Source organism: Hakea prostrata, chromosome 10 (genome assembly GCF_041222555.1).
Source record: "Hakea prostrata isolate BN-2017 chromosome 10, UWA_Hpros_2, whole genome shotgun sequence".
Taxonomy (NCBI): Eukaryota; Viridiplantae; Streptophyta; class Magnoliopsida; order Proteales; family Proteaceae; genus Hakea; species Hakea prostrata.
Genome location: NC_142609.1, coordinates 30,877,185 through 30,896,271, shown reverse-complemented (window position 1 = coordinate 30,896,271; position 19,087 = coordinate 30,877,185). Strand labels below are relative to the sequence as shown.

Here is a 19,087-nt window from a genome sequence, read left to right as displayed (position 1 = left end):
AATAGCTTCCACATGCGATTGCATCTTGTTTCCTGAATAGATGCATTGTTCATTTCCTACTGGCTTCCCGTGGTTGAGAAAACCCCAAAGGAATTCGAAATATGGATTGTAGACCCGAGTCAATCCACCATGTGTTATGACTTACATCTATCATATTAGATTCATAACAAACACAAGAGATATAAATACCTTTCTTTTCGAGCCAGGCCTTAAATTTAACACAATCCTTCTTCATATGTCCCTTCTTTTTACAGAAGAAGCATTTGGATTCCTTCTTAATGTCAGATTGGGGTGGCATTTTACCCTTTCCCTTCTGCTTGCCTTGCCCTTTGAACTTTCCTTGTATGGCCAAATGAACACTTTCCCCTAACTCCATAGTTAGTCGGCCTTCCTCTTGAACACACATGGTCATGAGTTCATTAATTGACCATTTCTCCTTATGTGTGTTATAAGAGATTTTAAAAGGTCCATACTGCGGTGGAAGAGTGTTTAGAATAAAGTATACAAGGAAGGACTCAGATATATCAACCTCTAAATTTTTGAGCTGAGCGACAATGTCCCTCATCCTCATGATGTGTTCACGCACACCTCTTACACTAGTGAGCCGTAGGGATGTCAGTTGCATAATTAGGGTCATGGCATGTGCTTTTTCAGAAGACTCGAATTGTTCATCAATAGCTTTCAACAATTCTTTAGCCTTAGTATGCCTCTCAACAGAACCACGAATACTAGGAGAAAGTTTGGTTTTTATGTACATAACGCTAAGGCGGTTGGACCGCTCCCAGCGATCATAAAGATCCTTTTCTTCCTTAGTGCTAGTATTAGTAACTGTAGGTGGTTCTTCTTTTCGGATGGGATAGTCAATGTCCATCCACCCCAATTGAAGGAGAATCAACTCTTTCCAAACCTTATAGTTGTCACCCTTTAGTTCAGGAACATCACACTTAATATCAGACATATTCATAGGTAATGGAACTGCATAAATAAAATATACACACTTACGTCAATGACTCGAGGAAAATAAATATTAATCGTAATTTACCAATGTAAATTAAGGAAGAATATGAATCAAACAATATACAGAAAACCACCTGTGGGCCAGATTTTCTAAAATAGATCCATATTAATTTAATGATGAAACCAATAAATCATGTTCATTTTCTCAATTCCTGTGGGTAAATTAAGAAATATAATTTGTTGTATCATCCTAATTAATCAAATTAATATAACAAAGTTCTGTGGGATAAATTCCATTATATTAACATATTAATTACAATGAATGTCATATACCTTATGCGATTTAGAGATTCTTAATATATAATTTAAATAATTAAAGATCTCATGGCTAATCTTTAATTAATCAAATTATATTGATCACATGACATTTGATTTTATGTATAATTATACATATAAAAATTGCATGCATCAATAGAATCATACATTGAAATTGCATACAATTAGATAATTACACATAATTAATAAAAGTCATAATTCTATCATGCATAAACTGATAAATATTGGTTCCAATATGCAAATATTAGAAATATTAGATTCAAAATAAACTGTAATAACAACAATAAATCATGTAATCATGCTCAAGAAATATTCATTAAGTGACAAATCATTAATAATATTAAACATATTCTAGAGAGTTTAAAAATAAATAAATAAATAAATGAACATAAGTATCTTCATTTATTATTCATTTCTCTCCTTAATTTAGGAATAAAAGAGAATGAATATAATTTATTATTATTAATTATTTTCTGTCAAATATATATAATTGCACTTAACAAAGATTTCAATAAATAACAAATTAAATAATGAATGTATTCAAACGTAATACTTTTCTTACCTTTTTTTTTTTATTATTATTATTTTTATTTTTATTTTTATTTCCCTTCAATAATTTTCAAATTGGAAACTTTTAATGATACAAAAATTACATCATAAAAAGGGATTTTAAATAAATTCATTCTTAAACAACGAGGGAACCCCAATAGCTTAAAATCAATCAATCCTATTGGGTAACGATAATTAGAAGAAGAAAACATGATATAAAAGTACAAATATACATATAAATTCATTGGAGTTTACTTAATAACCTCTCTTTTTGTGAAAATTTGAAATACCATCATAGATATGTCAAAAACCATGACATCCTTGGATCAAGGTAGATATTAGAAAAAGGCTCTGATGCCAAATGTTAGTAGTTAAACAAATTATAAACATGAAAATCTATATTCATATGATAAAACAAATGCGGAAGCGAAGTCTTTTATATACCTCCTGCCATTGATCCTACTAAAGTTTTGCAGATATAATAAAATGATTTAAGGATTCTTCTGAACCCTAGCAAACTCAGAATGATGGTGTCTGACTTAATCTATTTGCTAGGTTCAGGGACCCTTTATATAACAATGGCTCACGTACGTTTTCCCATCAAAAACATCAACTGCCAATTCAATTGAGCACTTTAAGTGAAATTGGATTTATGATCATTTGTGAGAAGTAACAAGATTTCACATTAACCCATAACTAATAGTCACTTATTTATGACATTTAGTTATGGTTCAGTTTGTAAAGTATAATGTTATCCCAATAAAGGGATCATAACTTGTGAAATACAACATAACTGTCAATCATTTTGTGTTTTCAATTAACCAAAAAAATAAATAAAATGTAAAGGTGAATGAAAAAAATGAACAAGTAGGGGAGGTTTATGTTATTGTGAGCTCATGTCAATATCATTGGGTAAAAGTATCCATTTTTGTATCAGTTTTGCATTTTATTAATTTTCTTCTAATAATATATTTTTTCTGTTAAAGTTGATATAATATCCTCTCTCTCTCTCTCTCTCTCTCTCTCTCTCTCTTTCTTTCTTTCTTTCTTTCTTTCTTTCTTTCTTTTCTTTTCTTTTCTTATTTTTCTTTTTTTTTTTTTTTAAATTTTTAATTTTATTATTATTTTCTTTTTTACATAACTTGATATGAGAATGCGGATCACCAAGATTGCACGTTGAGGTGGCTGAGATTTTTATTTGAAAGTTACATATTTTGGTATTATCACTTTAGGGGTAATTGACATTTACAATTAATATTATTTATAATACTCCCCATTGGATGTCCATCAATAGATAATGTTCTCGTTAAAACCTTACTAAGAAAAAAAACTTGCGGAAAAAAATCTTAGTGAAGAAAAAAGAGTATACATATTTAAATAATACGTATTACTAGTTGCATCATTAAAAACTTTATAAGAAAACCTAGTGGGACAAGATCTTAGTGAAGGGGAAAAGAGTACAACACGTATTTTATTCCATTTGATAATAACATTATTGAAAATCTTTGAATCTGCACATTCCAATTTCATATATCATTCTCAAAATTTAAAGTATACAATGCCTCAATAAATAAATCTGCCAAATTATCATTGAACGAATTCATTAAATATTGATTTCACCATTTTGTTGAAAATTATGAGTAAAGAAGAATTTGATGAAATATGTTTCGTTCTATCTCTTTTAATGTATCATCCCTTCAATTGAACTATGCTATATATTATTGTTGAAACCAACTTTTTCTAATAGAAAACCACATTTTTTTAGGGATGTGTTGGGCTATTGATTTTATCTAAACACATTCTCAGCTTGCTTCACGAATTGTTATTATCTTTGCATAATTTGAAAAAATAGCAGCTATAATTTATTTTGTTGAACACTATGAAGTAGCAATACTTTTATTTGTGAATAAATAGTCTGTTTGGGATTTAACTTTATGTGAATCAGATATATATCATGCATTTGCATAACTAGTAAGTTGATATCTACATTCGTTTGAATGAAATAACTTTATGTCAATAGTTCATTGAATATATAAAAATATATGCTTAACACCATTCTAGTATCTTCATATTGGAAAATAGCTAAATCATGTTAATACACTTACAAAAAATGTTATAGCTGGTCTTGTACTATTAATAAGATATATTGATGTTCTAATTGTACTTAAATATGATACTTTTGGACCAAAAAGTTCTTTATTATTTTTATAGAGTTGAAATAGATCTTTCTTTATGTTGAACGATTTTACAACCATTGGGGTTCTTAATGGATGTGCTTTATCTATGTAAAATTGCTTCAAAATATCATACTACTATGGTAAAAGCATGAACTCAAGGGACACGACTACATTTTGATTCCCCTAAATACTCTTATCTATTCAATTAATTATACAGTTAAGTCACTAATAAATGATAACCAAATTTGTAATTTTATTAAAAAGTGTAATCATTATTAAACAAATAATGACTAATTTCTCTCCTATTTTCAAAATAACTATTCACTTCCCAATTTATCTCCACAAGATAATCGGAGGAAGGAAGGTGTGCTTGGGGAATATACAAACTACCATAAATGCAATCCTTTATGTACAAATTACCATAAACGCAAATTCTTAATTAGAATGAAGAGAAAAAAGTGGAAATCAAAACACAGGAAATGACAAAGATGAACAGGCAATAGGGAAGAAGGTTAAACGAGGAATCCAGGGATAAAATAAAGTGAAAATCAAGGAAACATGAAACACTGCAAATTCCGTCCTCTTCTCTCCCTCTTTAAGATCACACATCTGTAACCCCAACATCAAACATTCCTCTCCTAAGGCTGTTTATCTCTATTTTGTCTTAATCCTTGGCTTTTTTCTTGAGTGAAAAACCATTTCCCAAATAATGGTGCAGAAGGAGGCATAGGGTATGATCTAGGGGAGCTAAGCATCTCTGAGCTAGAGCAATTGGAATCCATACAAGTGTATGTTCCAGCCCTGATAGAGGAACAATCCTCAGGTTGTTTTGGCGAATATAAAAAGCTGAAAGTGTTTTGTGTCATGAACTTTGTATCACACTCATTAGTTGGAGGTCTCTAGAGAATCACCTAGATGGAAGTGAAGAAACAGAACCTGTATATACAAAGAACTGAAGGATGATTGGATTCTTATGGCATTTGAGTATAAGGCAGCGGGAGGTTTTGAGTAACGATCAAGTAAGTTGAATGTGATGCAAGTAATTGAGCTTAAGTACTACATGGTCGATTTTATGAGTTCCTTTTATGTGTTTAAGGGGAAACTGTCTTGTAGGTTCTAAAGTGAGATAATTTTGTCTTTATATGAAGGGCAGTATTCCTACATAAATTTAGAGTCCTCTCCCTTTTTTTTTTTTTTTTTTTTTTTTTTTTTTTTTTTTCCATAGAATAGAGTTATTAAATTGTAATGCTGCTGTTGATGTGTACACATTCCTAGAACAAACCGTTTTCCACTATTCCTTATACTTTAATAAGCCTGGTATCCAAACCTACATCATTTCCTACTAACTTTGCTTTTAGTTTAGTCTTGTAAATTCCATAGTGCTACACTCTGCTACATCAAAGAATTTGCAAGTTGTTATCCTGGGATAACCCACACAGGCTCCATCATGTGACTTTTACTCAGCAATGAACTTTTTTGCTCAAAATCTAGAACATGGCTGGCTTCGAGCTATTAGAACTAATTTATAGGCTTATTAGACACCTATTGTGTAATATGAGCACAGGAAAAATGTTCTAATATAGACCCAAAGTAGAAATATTTATGACACCAAGAGATTTAAATGGCAACACTAGGATATTTGAATTGGTGGCACTAGCAAGCTAAATTACTATAATAAAATACTAATCCTCTATATAATATGGAGATATAATATTTTTTCCATTACAACTTCAATAGCTAAGACCTATATAACTTTTTATGTACTCAAAATGAAATCTAATAAGGTGTGAGGTTCTTAAATTAAAGCCCAATTCTATTGCTTAAAAAACTTGGTTTGTTAATAGGGCTACTTAATTAATGTGGTATATATGGTATATTTGCTTGCAATGATCATATGGAACAATTGCACTCTAATGCCTCGACTAATAAATTATTAGGGTGGATACATCAGCATAACTTGTGATTGATAATGTTGTAGGGTTTAGGACTTCAACCTAATGTTATTGATAGTGCAATTAGTATCTCTGTTGTTTAGGTTATTCCACATTTTTTTCCTTCAATTTGCACGTCTAATGGGCTTCATAAAGAGGCATTATTGTTCATTTTACACATCAAAATATTATTTAGGATGCTAAAATAAATATTATTTATAAATTTATATAAATTTATTAAGTGTGGGTGAGAAAGTAACATCATATCATGGTTAAAAGAAAAAAGATAGTGTGAAACGTGGAATGGGCTTCATAAGATTTTGATTTTGGGGAGTTGTTGAGTGTTACCAATTGAAATGATGGTGGGCTCATATAAAAACTTTTTAGAATTTTAAATAAATTTATTCAAATGAGGGCAAAATTGTCGAATTAAAGTTAAAACTAACGAAAACCCAACAGTGTCAAATATGGAGGGGGGCTTTGTAAGATTTTAATTTTGAGAAATGTGCAATAAGTTTCCAATAGAAACGGAGGAGACTCATGTAACAAATTCATTAATCTATTGTTTTTTCTCCTTCCTTTCTTCCTCTTCTATAAGACTCCATTATATAGTATATTTATTTTTTATTTTTCCTTTCTCCTCTCTTAGGAACTTTTTGACTGAATTTGTCTGTTGCTTATCTTTTTCCCTTTTGTATAGATTTTTTTTTTATTTTTTATTTTTATTGTTTTACTTCCTACTTTGATGGGTTCTTATAATAAAATAGAGAGAAATTATAACAATAATAATAATAAAAATACATCTACTTATGCTTAATAGTTTCATAAAAGAGGAAGGAAATTTTTTAAGAAAACTATATCTAATCACATTTAATAAATTTCTGTAAAAGGGAATAAAAAATAAAAAATTCTATAAATTAAGAAGAAAGGGAAAACAATCTAATACATATTACGGATTCCTATATAAATATAAAAGAAGGGGAAAAAGAAGAAAAACAACACAAAATAAAAAATAAAAAAAAATCAATATACTCAATCAAAGGGGGGGGGGTAAAAAGAAGATAAGTTTCACTTTCAGTAGGGAATAAGAGGTGAAGAGTAGAAATAAATACAGAGTAAGGGAGAGAATTTTTTTTTATTTATTAATTTCACATCCTAAGAAACCATAGTTCTCCAAGGAAATGTACCAACCAACGCCTGAGTTAAAAAACATATTTCTCGGATATATGAGGTGCAAGAGTCTGGGCAGTTCGAATATTAACTCCCTGTTTGCACCAAAAAAGAATTTTAACTCCCTTCAGATTTGAAAACGAGGTTCATTAAAATTGTTGATTAGCAATTTGATAATCAAATGATTCGGAGTAATTGAGCCAAGCCACTCATGGTTAACAAAATAATGTTCTCTGAGATTAGACAATGTCACGTTAACCTGGTACAGGGAAGATGAGATTTACATTGTCATTAAATGGTTCTGTGTAGAAGAGATCAGGAAATCCATATTTCTACAATGCAGGCAACAAGGGGGCAAAAAAAGAATTCAAACTACCAAAAAAACCAAAAAAAAGGGGTCAGACTTAGAGTTACAAAATGGGTTGGTAATGGCTTTGGTCAGGATTGGGTTGCCAACATTGCAACAGATTCAGGTTCATAACCATGTACTCTAAAGCGATAGATGCATGTGTGAGAAGGGCTTCCCTGGTTGGATGTGAAGTCAAACCTGACCATGTTGATGGGTCCTGAAACAACTGAATCAACATCAATAGTTTGCGCGTTGCTCTTCTCAAGATCATAAGTAAACTCTGCCAACCGAAACATAAACGGCTGGACGGACGGATTACTCTCACGCTTTTGTAGCCATGCGGAGACGAGACAATCTTTTGGAGCACTTGACCTGTCGTAGGAAACACTCTGCATATAACAGTCGAAATAAAGCAGCATCAGTGCAAATTCAGAAAGATTTTTAGAAGTGGTTTTACTGCAAATGATATATCCATCAAGCTTAAACTTGAAGAAACCAATTCTAATCAAAAACAGCAAAAAGCTTAAAATTTGATTTTGATACAAAACAAGATTTTTAACATCTTGACTCAAGCATACCAATCATCAACCGCAGTAGTAAGCAAAATATTCTTGTCAGATAAACCCAAACAGCAGCAAACGAAATAACCAGCAAAGAATACAAACTAGAAACAAAAAAGTCAACACTAACAAGCAACACCATAAGCCCTTTTCAAAGAAGAGACGTAGTAAGAATCTCCATAAAGTAAATAGATAAAAGAGGTATCTCAAGGAACACCAAAAACATGTGCAATGAGGTGAGTGGTGACGACCATACTAAGTTATGAGCCCCAAATAGAGGTCACAGACAGAAATGTAGCAAAGGTTGCAGTGAACCACCAAGAAAAGAGCAGTTACTGTGAGCCAAATAGCATAAGGTTGCTGAGAACTGGAACTAGCGACAGAAAATTGTCAGGGACACACAAATAAGTTGGACCCAGAGTAGCAAGGCTACTGGGATTCAAAAGTAGTAATATAAGGTTGCTAGAAACCACATAAAAGAATACTGTTGTTGAATACTGCAAAAACTATCTTTGTAGAATAAAATTGTTCCCAAGGACGAGAAAATGACAATTACAAGTACATAATAATAATCTTCAGCTAAAAATCTTCAAAAATCTGATAAGAACTCCAATCTCCCCTCACATGTAGGTGTTACATGTGGATAAAGAATATTCCATCATATGGCGGAAATAATCAATAGTTGCAACAGATAAAAACAATTGAAATAATGAACTATGACTCAAAAAAAATGACAAAATTATTATAAATTAATAAACAAAACTAAAGAGCCTGACATCCCCAAATTCTAGTTAAATGCAACTCGAAAACAAAAATAATCCTCAAAATATTGAAGTGATCCAATGGCTAGTAATCAAACCACTAATAGCCAAGATGAACAGAAGCAACAAATTTATAATGCCAAGATGAATAAACCAATATAAAAGGCTGTAACCTGGATTGGATGGATGGATAAAACCCAAATTACAAAAGGACTTTAAAAAGCAACTGAAACGACAGCTATTCACATGGAGCATGAAAAGGCCTAATTAGTAATTACATTCTAAAAACACTAAATACCTTAAACTACCCAACTAATTCTAGTTTACGTTGAGCCAACTTTTGAACCAGTTCAACGCAAAAACATAAAAATAAGTCATACAATGAGCTATTTTCACACTAACCTAGATAATTACTATGTCCATTACCAAATAAAGGCCCAACACCTCTCTCTCTCAACCCCACGTTGATTCTAAGGCAAAATAGTCTAAATACAGGATCACATCCCTCTTTTGGATAATTACCAGTAAAATTTGATTGCAAAACGAATTGATAGCTTACAACAAGAAGAAGAGGCAAAGGGTTTCAAGTAAAGAAGGAATTAAACCATAGGATTAGAGCCAAAAAACCATTGTTCAATTACAACTCCTAGCAACCTCATACGAAATAGTAACATATTTCATTCTCAAAAAAAATATATAATAATAAAAAAAGAAGTAAGTTTCCAATATAGCTCAATGCCCTAACTTTCCTTAATAAAAAATATAGCATTATTGTTTCTCTTTCAGCCTTGTAGCCACCTCCTCACCAACCTTGTGTCTCTTGATTATATATATATATATATTAAAAAAAAAAAATTGACCAACATAAATTTTAGCCCCTGAATTCTCATTTGATTTGGAGTTCAAATAAATTAAAAAAAAAATCCTAATCATGATCTGATCTTTGACATCACTGATGATCTTCAATTTATGTTGGAACATAGGGAGAGGGTTAGCTACAGAGACAGTGTAGAAATTAATGCCTAGGAAAGGGGAGGGAAATTAAAAAGATAAGGGACCATATTATACATTTTACAGGGGCGGTGCTATAACAATCCAAGTCTTATGAGGGGTGTCCACACATGATCTTTTCTAGAACTGGCATTATATCAAGTTTTTCCATTGAATATAATATTCTATATTATTATTGTCAGTATCATTATTTGGGGTGGGGGATTACTGGTGGCTTCTCTGGCAGCGTAGTTCCCCTCGGCCTGCAGCAGGTCATTCCTCATCAAGAACATTGAGATTAATATGAGATTTCAGGCTACCTGAAAAAATTTCTTTGTCGGGGTGCAAACTGAAGGAGTATGGTTGACAAAAATTGCAAATAAGGAAGCCACCAGCTAGGAAGAACACAACAAACATCCAGACATGAGAACTAGGATATTATGAGCATTTTTATAGTCATCTGTAGTGGGGAGCAGAAAAACTGTTGCAGGGTTGTTTCCATTAATTCAAAGCATAAAGGTAAAGATGAACACTAAATAGGATCCACAAAAATAGGAGTTCAGATCTATTCAGCATCTCAATACAAGGAATCAAGGATCAATATGGCCCTGGAATGTGGCCCTCAGACCTAAAAACTCTAGCAAGTTAAGGTTTCTCCACATGGCAAAGTTGGAGTCAGCATCAGTCACGGCCTATTGACCAATCTAATTCCCATGAATCTATTAATCTACCAGATTCAACATTCAAAACAGGTCCATGGTGGATAAAAACATCAGAGAATCCTATATATCGATCAGATGCACATATTTGAGATTTATCTTAGTTCATCTATCTAAATATACTAAAAGTCAAACATACTGACCCTAAATCAAACCAGGAAACTGGTCTGGAACCAAACCTGACAAAGATCAGACCAGGTTGGCCCACATCAAATCTGAATTTTTAAAAGAATTTACAATCCAGCTGACCCTGTAAGGGGGGAAAAAAAAGAAAGAAAGAGGGTGGGGGGTTATAATTTTAAGATTCTCCTTTAGATGGTTCTGCCTCAGTTTACACATATGCTAACCAGGACACCCATAATTTAGTTAAGTGAGTTCCCACTTCCCCTTAAACACGTTCTGGACATTTCATTTTCCAGCCAAGGTAGAAGCATTTATTTCTCATATCGCAGACTACGGAGATCAACTAGTAATAAAATCCAATTGCACACACATACTGAGTCTAGTCACTTAAACGGTGGTGATCCAATGTAGGTTAGCTACAACGAAAAGCACACCTTTGAGCACACAGAGCCAAACACAGTGAAACCCTGAAAACCTATTATGATGGTAATCTATTTTGAAAACTACTTTTCAAACAATCAGAATAAGAGAGAATAGATCTCTATCATGCATTCATACTTAGCTGTGGTTGTCAAGGGAAGCACAAGGTAATTCATATCCAGAACTATTAAAAATTTTGAAGAGCTAGAAACGAAGAAAACAAATAATAAGACTTACTTTAATTAAATTCTTAACGATTCAAGAGCTTGGGAAAGGAACAAGTCAAGGATAATTGCTAAAGACCATATGACATTAAGCTACAAAATGATAACAAGGTATCAGTTCAAGTTTCTAAGAGAGAACTGCAAAGAATGCAATAACAAGAATAAGATCAAGGAAAGAATACACTTAAGAAATAAGAATAAACATCAGGTAGCAGAAAGAAAGGGTAAAAGAATATGACTATAAAGAAAAACTAAAGAAGACACCACCTGATGCGAACCTCGCTAAGAATAAGGAGAACTGTCAATCAGTTCAGGAAACCCAAGATTGTTCTATGATCAAATTCGGATGGACATCCTCGGCTCTTGCTTAAGGTAAGCAAGAACCTTAGTACAAGAAGGACCCCACCAACGGTGATGGAAATCTGTTGGACTTTAATTTGCGGCAGCCCTGCTGCCTGCAGCAAGCGGCCACAATTTCACCACTTATACTATGTTGCATCTAACGGTCTGAATCAAAAGTAAAAAGGTGGGTTGGTAAATATAAATTTTATTTTTTACATTTAAGGGTTTTAATTTATTTAAATTTGCAAAAAGAAGCCCCTGGTTCATATCTGACTCTAAACCTCATTCACCCATCTTTCTTCTTGTAGCCTACAACCGCATCCAAATCACGTTCGAGCTCGAATCGACAACCTGCAGGCTTCACCAAAATTTGTATTTCATATGAAAGCTATCCAAAGAATTGTATTCTTTGAAATTTTCATTTCAATTGGACACCATGGGGTTCTGCTTTTGATCTGCTGGGGATTTCATCATCTGGGTTTGGATGGAAGCAGAGTAACTTTTCTGATAGACGAAAATAAGCCAAGGCTGTGTCGATTTTCAATCAAATGTCTGGCTCTTGATTCCATTGAGGTTTCAGACAGAATAGATTTTGATGCTTACAGAAGAAATAAACTTTGTAAGTTGCTCAAGAGACCTTGGCTTCAGCAGCAACTTGTAGGCAGGTTCAAGATTTTACTTGGAAGCCCTCTCATCTCTCTCAAGCCAAGTTATCCCTTAAAGAAGCAGGCAGCATGAGAAACCAATCTCTTTTGTGTTTTCGAGCAAATGAATCAAATCTCCAACTTATTATTAACTTAAATCAAGTTTGGTTTAGATTCTTAGGAAAATCCCTAAAGCCAGAATATTTGATCATCATCTCCTCCATGAAAGATAGCTCATTAACTGACATTGATATTTTGGTGGCCTTCCAATGTAACCCTGGAATGTAGGGAGAGAAGGAATCGTTAGTGAAGCCTGCAGGTTGTCGATTCGAGCTCAAACGTGATTTGGATGTGGTTGCAGGTTACGAGAAGAAAGATGGGTGAATGAGGTTTAGAGTTGGATATGAACAGGCACTTCTTTTTGCAAATTTAAAAAAATTAAAAGTTAAAACCCTTAAATGTAAAAAATAAAATTTATATTTACCAACCCAGCCTTTTACTTTTGATTCAGACCGTTAGATGCAACATAGTATAAGTGGTGAAATCGTGGCAACTCGCTGTTGGTAGCAGCGGCTGCTGCAAATTAAAATCCAAATCCGTTTGGCAAGTCAAATAAAATGCCACAAATATTTCCGATAAGTTCAAAAATTCATCAAAAGAATTACAAGGAGAAGACATTCAGGTTTTGAATAACCAATTTACTTGCTTATTTCTCACTAAAGCATGCCTTATATAGGCCATCACAACCTAATTCTCATACTAAAACCAGCCATTAAAAAAGGGAATGATTTCAAATAAATTATGGCTGATTAAACTCCCAAATTAAGGATAGAGATATAGTCAAATCAGCATGTCCCACATGGAGGGGAAACTTTCCAATCCACATGGTTAAATTCATGAAACATGTTCAATCTAATAAACAAAATCCTCTTTTTCAGGAAAATTCCAATAACTAAGAAGACTCACAAGCACTAGGCATAATCTCGGGCAAAGCCATAAGAGCGCTTCAACTTAGGCCAAATGGAGGCAAGGGCTTTTTCTCAAAGAGATCGGGAGAAGGGGCATAAAAAGAAAAGGTGCTCAAGGTCTTCGGGGCAATTCCAACAAAGGTTTGGATAGGCAGGGCTAGGTTAAGGGCTCTCCAAAGGGTAAGGGAATGATGGGGAATGTGACCTTTAAACCAAACTAGGGGGGCCCAAGGTGCAGGGGGAGAGGAGGGTTTGAGAAGGTTCCAAGCAGAGGATGTAGTAAAGAGATTGAGTCCTGGTCTTAGTTTGAAACTATGACCAATGTGACTATAAATATAAATGTAGTTGCTCAATTGACTCATGAATGAATGAGTTGAATTTTGAGTTTTATTTATGGTTGGCAATGAGGTGTATAGCATTACATGGTTGTGTGACCATCTTATATGATTTCTTATCCATTATTGCAGGAGATATCTACAAGATCAAGGTCTTCTTCAAGATTCTACCTGCTATTCTTTCAATCAGCAGTAAGTTGAATCACCATATCCCCAAGTTCTTCTACCATTCCTCTAAATTCCCCAAACCCTATTTCCGTTTTATCTAGTTTCATTTTCCCTAAACCAAACCATTAAAACATATCTCCAACCCAAAGTAACCTTTAGAATCCATTGGAAATCCACACCATCACCTATACAAATCAAGAGTACACATCAAAATACCATCTAAGGTGCAAAGTTTTAACCCTTCATTCTGATTTTCATACCCCACGAAGAAACCAAAATTTCAAACTTAGATATACAACAATCTAAAGTGTATAACCCGTGTTCTTGTGTACCCCGATAAACTGCCCCAAAATCAGAAAATACTAACTCTTTGAATTTTGAGACCTTAAAGACTTCCCCAGTTAATCCTCTTCAGTCTAGGGCTACATCAAAGACAAAGGCATAAACGGTATTTCACGTACAACCAGTTATGCCCTTTCACAAACAAGGGTATAATCATCTTTTCCTATTAACAACTAACAGATAACGCTGTCAAATTTGAAAGGGGTAAACATTATTCACGCTTTTGTCTGTTTGAGGGGGGGGGGGGGGGGGGGGGGGGGGGAGATGGCTGTAATAGGGTTCAAATCCGAATGGGGTGCTTGTAGAGAACCCTCAGTTAAACGTTCATGGAGCCATACAATGCGCACCTTATATCAAGCCTGCAGAATTTTGGTAACTATATGATTATAAACCCACTGGGTGCATGTGAAATTAGGTTTATTTAATTAGCAATTTCTGTTGTAGAGATGTGACTCAATTAGAATTTGCAGGGTCATTTACACCATTTGTAAGGCTTGTTTAGCTTGCAAATAGGACTATTTTACAGCCCCATGCATCAAAGGTTATCTTGCTTTTATATGTAGGATCTGCCCATTCCTAAAAGGAATCGGACATGTAATTTCTTGGTGATTAAGCCCCATTTATTACCCCACCAGTGTGAAGCACAGATAGTCTAGAATACCAAAATTTTGATTTGTGCAACCGCTTGGCTGCTGGCTTCCTTCTCTGTCAAATCTTGCTGTGGTGTTTCAAGTCAGTTGCTAACTGTACTCGTGTCTGAACTCCGAGTGCTGTTCCCTGATGCTTCAAACTCTAGGAGGATTGGGTTCAACGTAACTGAAACCCTAGTTGCAACTTTTGACCATTGATCAGTCTTTGAACTTTGAAGGATATTTACCCAAGAAGCTTGCTGCCTTGAGAGACAGCTACTTGATATGGAGATCTAACTCATCTATCCCCCTTCATCCCGCTATCTTCTAGTTATTTGAAACCCTTGACCCCGCATTGAGACATACCACCCTAGATCAAAGGTTTCGGATTTCCAAACCTTTTAACCATCAAAGTTCTTCCATGTTTGGAGGAATAATTCCCACAACATCCCCTTCACTCGTTCTCCCAATAACCTCAGATCTGGACCTAAGTAGTGTCCACCCAGAATACTAAATTTCCAGATCATACATTTGGACCATCAGTTGTGTCTGAATTTTGGATTCCATAACCCTTTCACCCTACTAGAGTCTGAACCAAATCGCACCCCATCCCTGAATTTCAGATTTCACCAAAACCCTAACACTATTTTCCAAATTCGAGATTTATATAGATCTTGGCTATTGGAACTTAACCCAATTGATCATACATCAAGTACCTTATCACAACCTTACACGAAAAGCTCAAAAATTGTCTCTTAATACTAAAAAGAGAAGGCCTAATGCAATCATTAACCTAAGGGATAAAGATTAACTATAATGGCCTCAACGCAATACTTTGATTTTATTACTATTGTATCCCCTGGACTTTTCAAAATTACTAATCCAACCTTCAACTTTGTCTATAATTACTATTGCCCCCCTACCGTGAAGTTCCGTTAGTTAACGGATGATGTGGCATCTTTATATTTTCTCAAAAACCCCAAAATACCCTTATACTTATCTCTTTATTTATTTACCTTTTTTCAAGTTCGGTCCCTTAATTACGTGGGAAAAAAAAACTATAATCCGTTCTATTCTTTAATAAAAAAAAAAAAAAACCAATAAGGAGATTGAATAAAACTCAAATAGACCAGTTCAACAAATTGGGAATATCACCTAAAAAAAATTCAAAATAAATGAAGTTTGTGAGTGGGCAACCAATTTGAATTTGTCCATTTCATTAATTCAAAATAAATGAGTTTAGGGTAAATTGCATTTATTGGTTTTTGGATGGATTCGTCTTTTAGTTTCTTTTTTGGGGCAAATTAGACATTATATCGGCCGCTAAACCTTTTTTGTGGGGGGGGGGGGGGGTTTTTTTTTGAGAGGGGGTTTTTTTAGTAATAAAATCAACTACGGAACGTAAAAAAAAAAGATGTAACTACAGGTTGTTTTAGGTTCACCAACATGGCCATTACAAGATAAATCTAGGGAATCAAAAGGCTCATTACATACATAAACCACACTAGCATATTTCTTAGGCAAGAAGACCAGTTAAGGTATGATTTTGCATCAGGCAGAATACACAGATGGGTGATGAAAGATCCAAAAAAGATAAAAATAAAAATAAAAGATTACAAAAATTATAAGATTAAAAAAAAAAAAAGAAATCAGGAGATGCAATTTGTAGGACACAAAAGTAATTGCAATGGAAAAACATTTGAGGAGAAAGAAAATGAAGACCATGAAAGAGCAATGGGAAAGAAGCACCATTGTTTGGCCATGACTATTTGATTCCATCAAGTTTGGATCTTAAAAAGTAATGGATCTATTATCAGCTAAATGTACTGGTCATGGAGACACACAAGGACTATCTTATAGTATCAAAACTGCCCCCCAGGGTTTTGGTAACTATGTGATTACAAATCTATTTTTCCCCAATGGTACTACCAAAAAGATGATAAATAGATAAATCAAATTAGGCATCTATAGATGGTTGAAATTTGCTAATTTGCTTGTAAATCCTTGGCAGGCAGCATACGTTGGATGAAAGCTAAAAGTATAGTGCAGGATGTAAAACTACCATAGTAGAAAACCAAGAAATTCCGAAAAAAGACATCTGGATGAGAAATGAGATCAGGGGGGAAAAATCACCTTAGCAACATGCTCAAGGGTAATGGCCTCCGGCACAATTGCAGTCCTTAGCCTAATCTCAACCCACCCACTGTTTCCAGAGAGAGGAAAACACTGCCCTGGCTCTCCAAAACTTGGCTGCAACATTTTCACCGCATCACTATGAACCCCAAGTCGACCTGTTGTAGCAGAAAACCAACTTCGGGCCTTACCAGGGAAGTACGGCTCTGAATGCCTAACAACCATGCCTCCACCAGAGGCCAAGGCATAGTCCACCCGTCCAAGCCCATCAGCCGCATGCTTTTCAATCTCCTTTGTAACGATCTCTCTAGCCAAGGCCCTAATATCATCCAAACTCCAATCTTTACCACTCTCTTCAGGGCTTCTACTCTTCCTCACCTCATCCAGAAAATGCTCGAAATGCTCCCCAGAAATTATACCAGAAGCCATCAACTCACCCAAAGACTGGTCTATACCTCCCGTTCTTTCCATCAATTTCTTCATTTCGTTCTCAAGTAATTCTCCTTTCTCTTCCACTTTTGCTAATTTTCTATCTACAACCTCGACCTGAACCTGCATCATTTTCGTCGTCGTCTTCACAAACTTCTCGACTTCCGCAATCCTACCCTCGAAATCCGAAATCCCCAATCGACCAATAGCACTATCCTCAGACTTGTAAGCTTTCCACGTCAATTGGGCAAGAACTAACACAATAAGAAGAGACAACAGATTCCAAATCAAATTACTTAACCCTTTCTGCCACCAATGTTTCTCTGGTTTCAAAACCACTTTTCTGGAACGCCTCGGTGAAATAGTGGAATTAGTGAAATTCTTCTTCGCCTGCAACAAATCCTTCGGTCTCTCGAGAACCGTTTCACCCCTAATTGAATGACTGAGATCTTTCCCACCTGGAAACTTCGCATCGCCTCCACCGGCTTCCGATACACCATCTTCACCAACCATTTCGATACTCGATTTCTTCTCTGCAACGACGATGGCCCTTCTTCTGGCATTTGGTTTAGAACCCAAAGCCAATGAAGGGCTACTATTGACCGCCGTATTCGCATTGATCGCGACGGTCGACGCCGACATCTTTACAACTTCAACTCTCGAACCCACAAGAACCCACAACCCAGAAGAAAAAAGAAATCTGAAAATCTAAGATTCCAGCAAAAGAAATCACGACCAATCAGAAAACCCTTTCAAAAGAAAAGCAAGAATCTATCAAAGAAGAAGTAGTGAGAAGAGAAGCTACATCAACATCCAGCGAAGAGAAACAGAGAGAATCAAAGACGAGACTCCAGAGCAAGAGCAATGGCAGAGATTGTAAATTCGTGTTTGTAAAGAGGCTATAAGCAGTTGAAGGTTGCTTTATTTTAAAATTTGCGATTTTCCTAAATGAAGAGGCCGAGCGCGAAAGCAGCGACGAATCTTGAATTTTCTGATTTGAGGAATCTATTCGGTGTTTTTCTAAGAAGACGAGGAGAGAAACGAAGACGGTTTTCTTTTTATTTTTTATTTTTTATTTTTATTTTTTTATTTATTTATTTTCAATCCCTTAGTTGTACATGTTGAATCAAAGTTATCAAACGCAGGACCCCAACAGCTGTGAATGGCAATAAAAATTTCCAAAAACCCATGCTGCTTCATTCAAATTTGTGAATGAAAGTCTGGTAGGGATTCTGAGTTAGTCCAATCATGTTAGAATAGGGAGTTGAGACATGTAAATTATTTTTAGTATTACGATCAAGGGTGTCAATTGGTTCGGTTTTGGATATTCAGTTCCGTTTCAGTTCTTGTTTTTTTGGCCAAATTTCCGTTTCAGTTCATTCCTAAGCAATGATAGTGCAATCCAAATCTGAATCAACTTTGGTTTTGGTTCAATTGTGATTTCAATTCGGTTCTGAATCCGTCCTAAACATGATTCTAATTAAGTTCATACAATTTGTTTACTATATGGTATGGTAAACCAATTCTTACTTAATTTTAAATCTCAATATTTACCTACTTTACCAACTAATGGAAACAAGTAGAACAATATTCCCATTAAAAGCTTCTATAAGAAATGTTTCCAAGCCATTGGTGAACCACACAAAATGAGCTTTTAAACTTTCATTGAAAATTGCACATTTTTCCCTATCTCTTTTTGTTCATCTTATTCTATTCAAGCAAAGAAATATAAGGTTAAATCATGGTTAAAAAAAAACTTTTTAAGTCTAAAATACCATACTTTAATACTTAAATGGGTCCTGAGAGAGAGAAAGAGAGAGTCAATGAAATT

The 19,087-nt window shown here is 34.4% G+C and overlaps 1 protein-coding gene across 1 annotated transcript; it reads right to left on the bottom strand.

The window, feature by feature from the left end:
• Nucleotides 1-7,153: 7,153 nt before the first annotated feature.
• On the bottom strand, nucleotides 7,154-18,262 carry LOC149002462 (SUN domain-containing protein 1-like). The gene is made up of 2 exons (XM_089137512.1): nucleotides 16,828-18,262; nucleotides 7,154-7,858 (listed from the first exon to the last, which is right to left on the bottom strand). The coding sequence occupies exons 1-2, from the start codon at nucleotides 17,896-17,898 to the stop codon at nucleotides 7,559-7,561; spliced, it is 1,371 nt and encodes a 456-aa protein (XP_088993638.1). The 5' UTR covers nucleotides 17,899-18,262; the 3' UTR covers nucleotides 7,154-7,558.
• Between the last annotated feature and the right edge of the window lie 825 nt (nucleotides 18,263-19,087).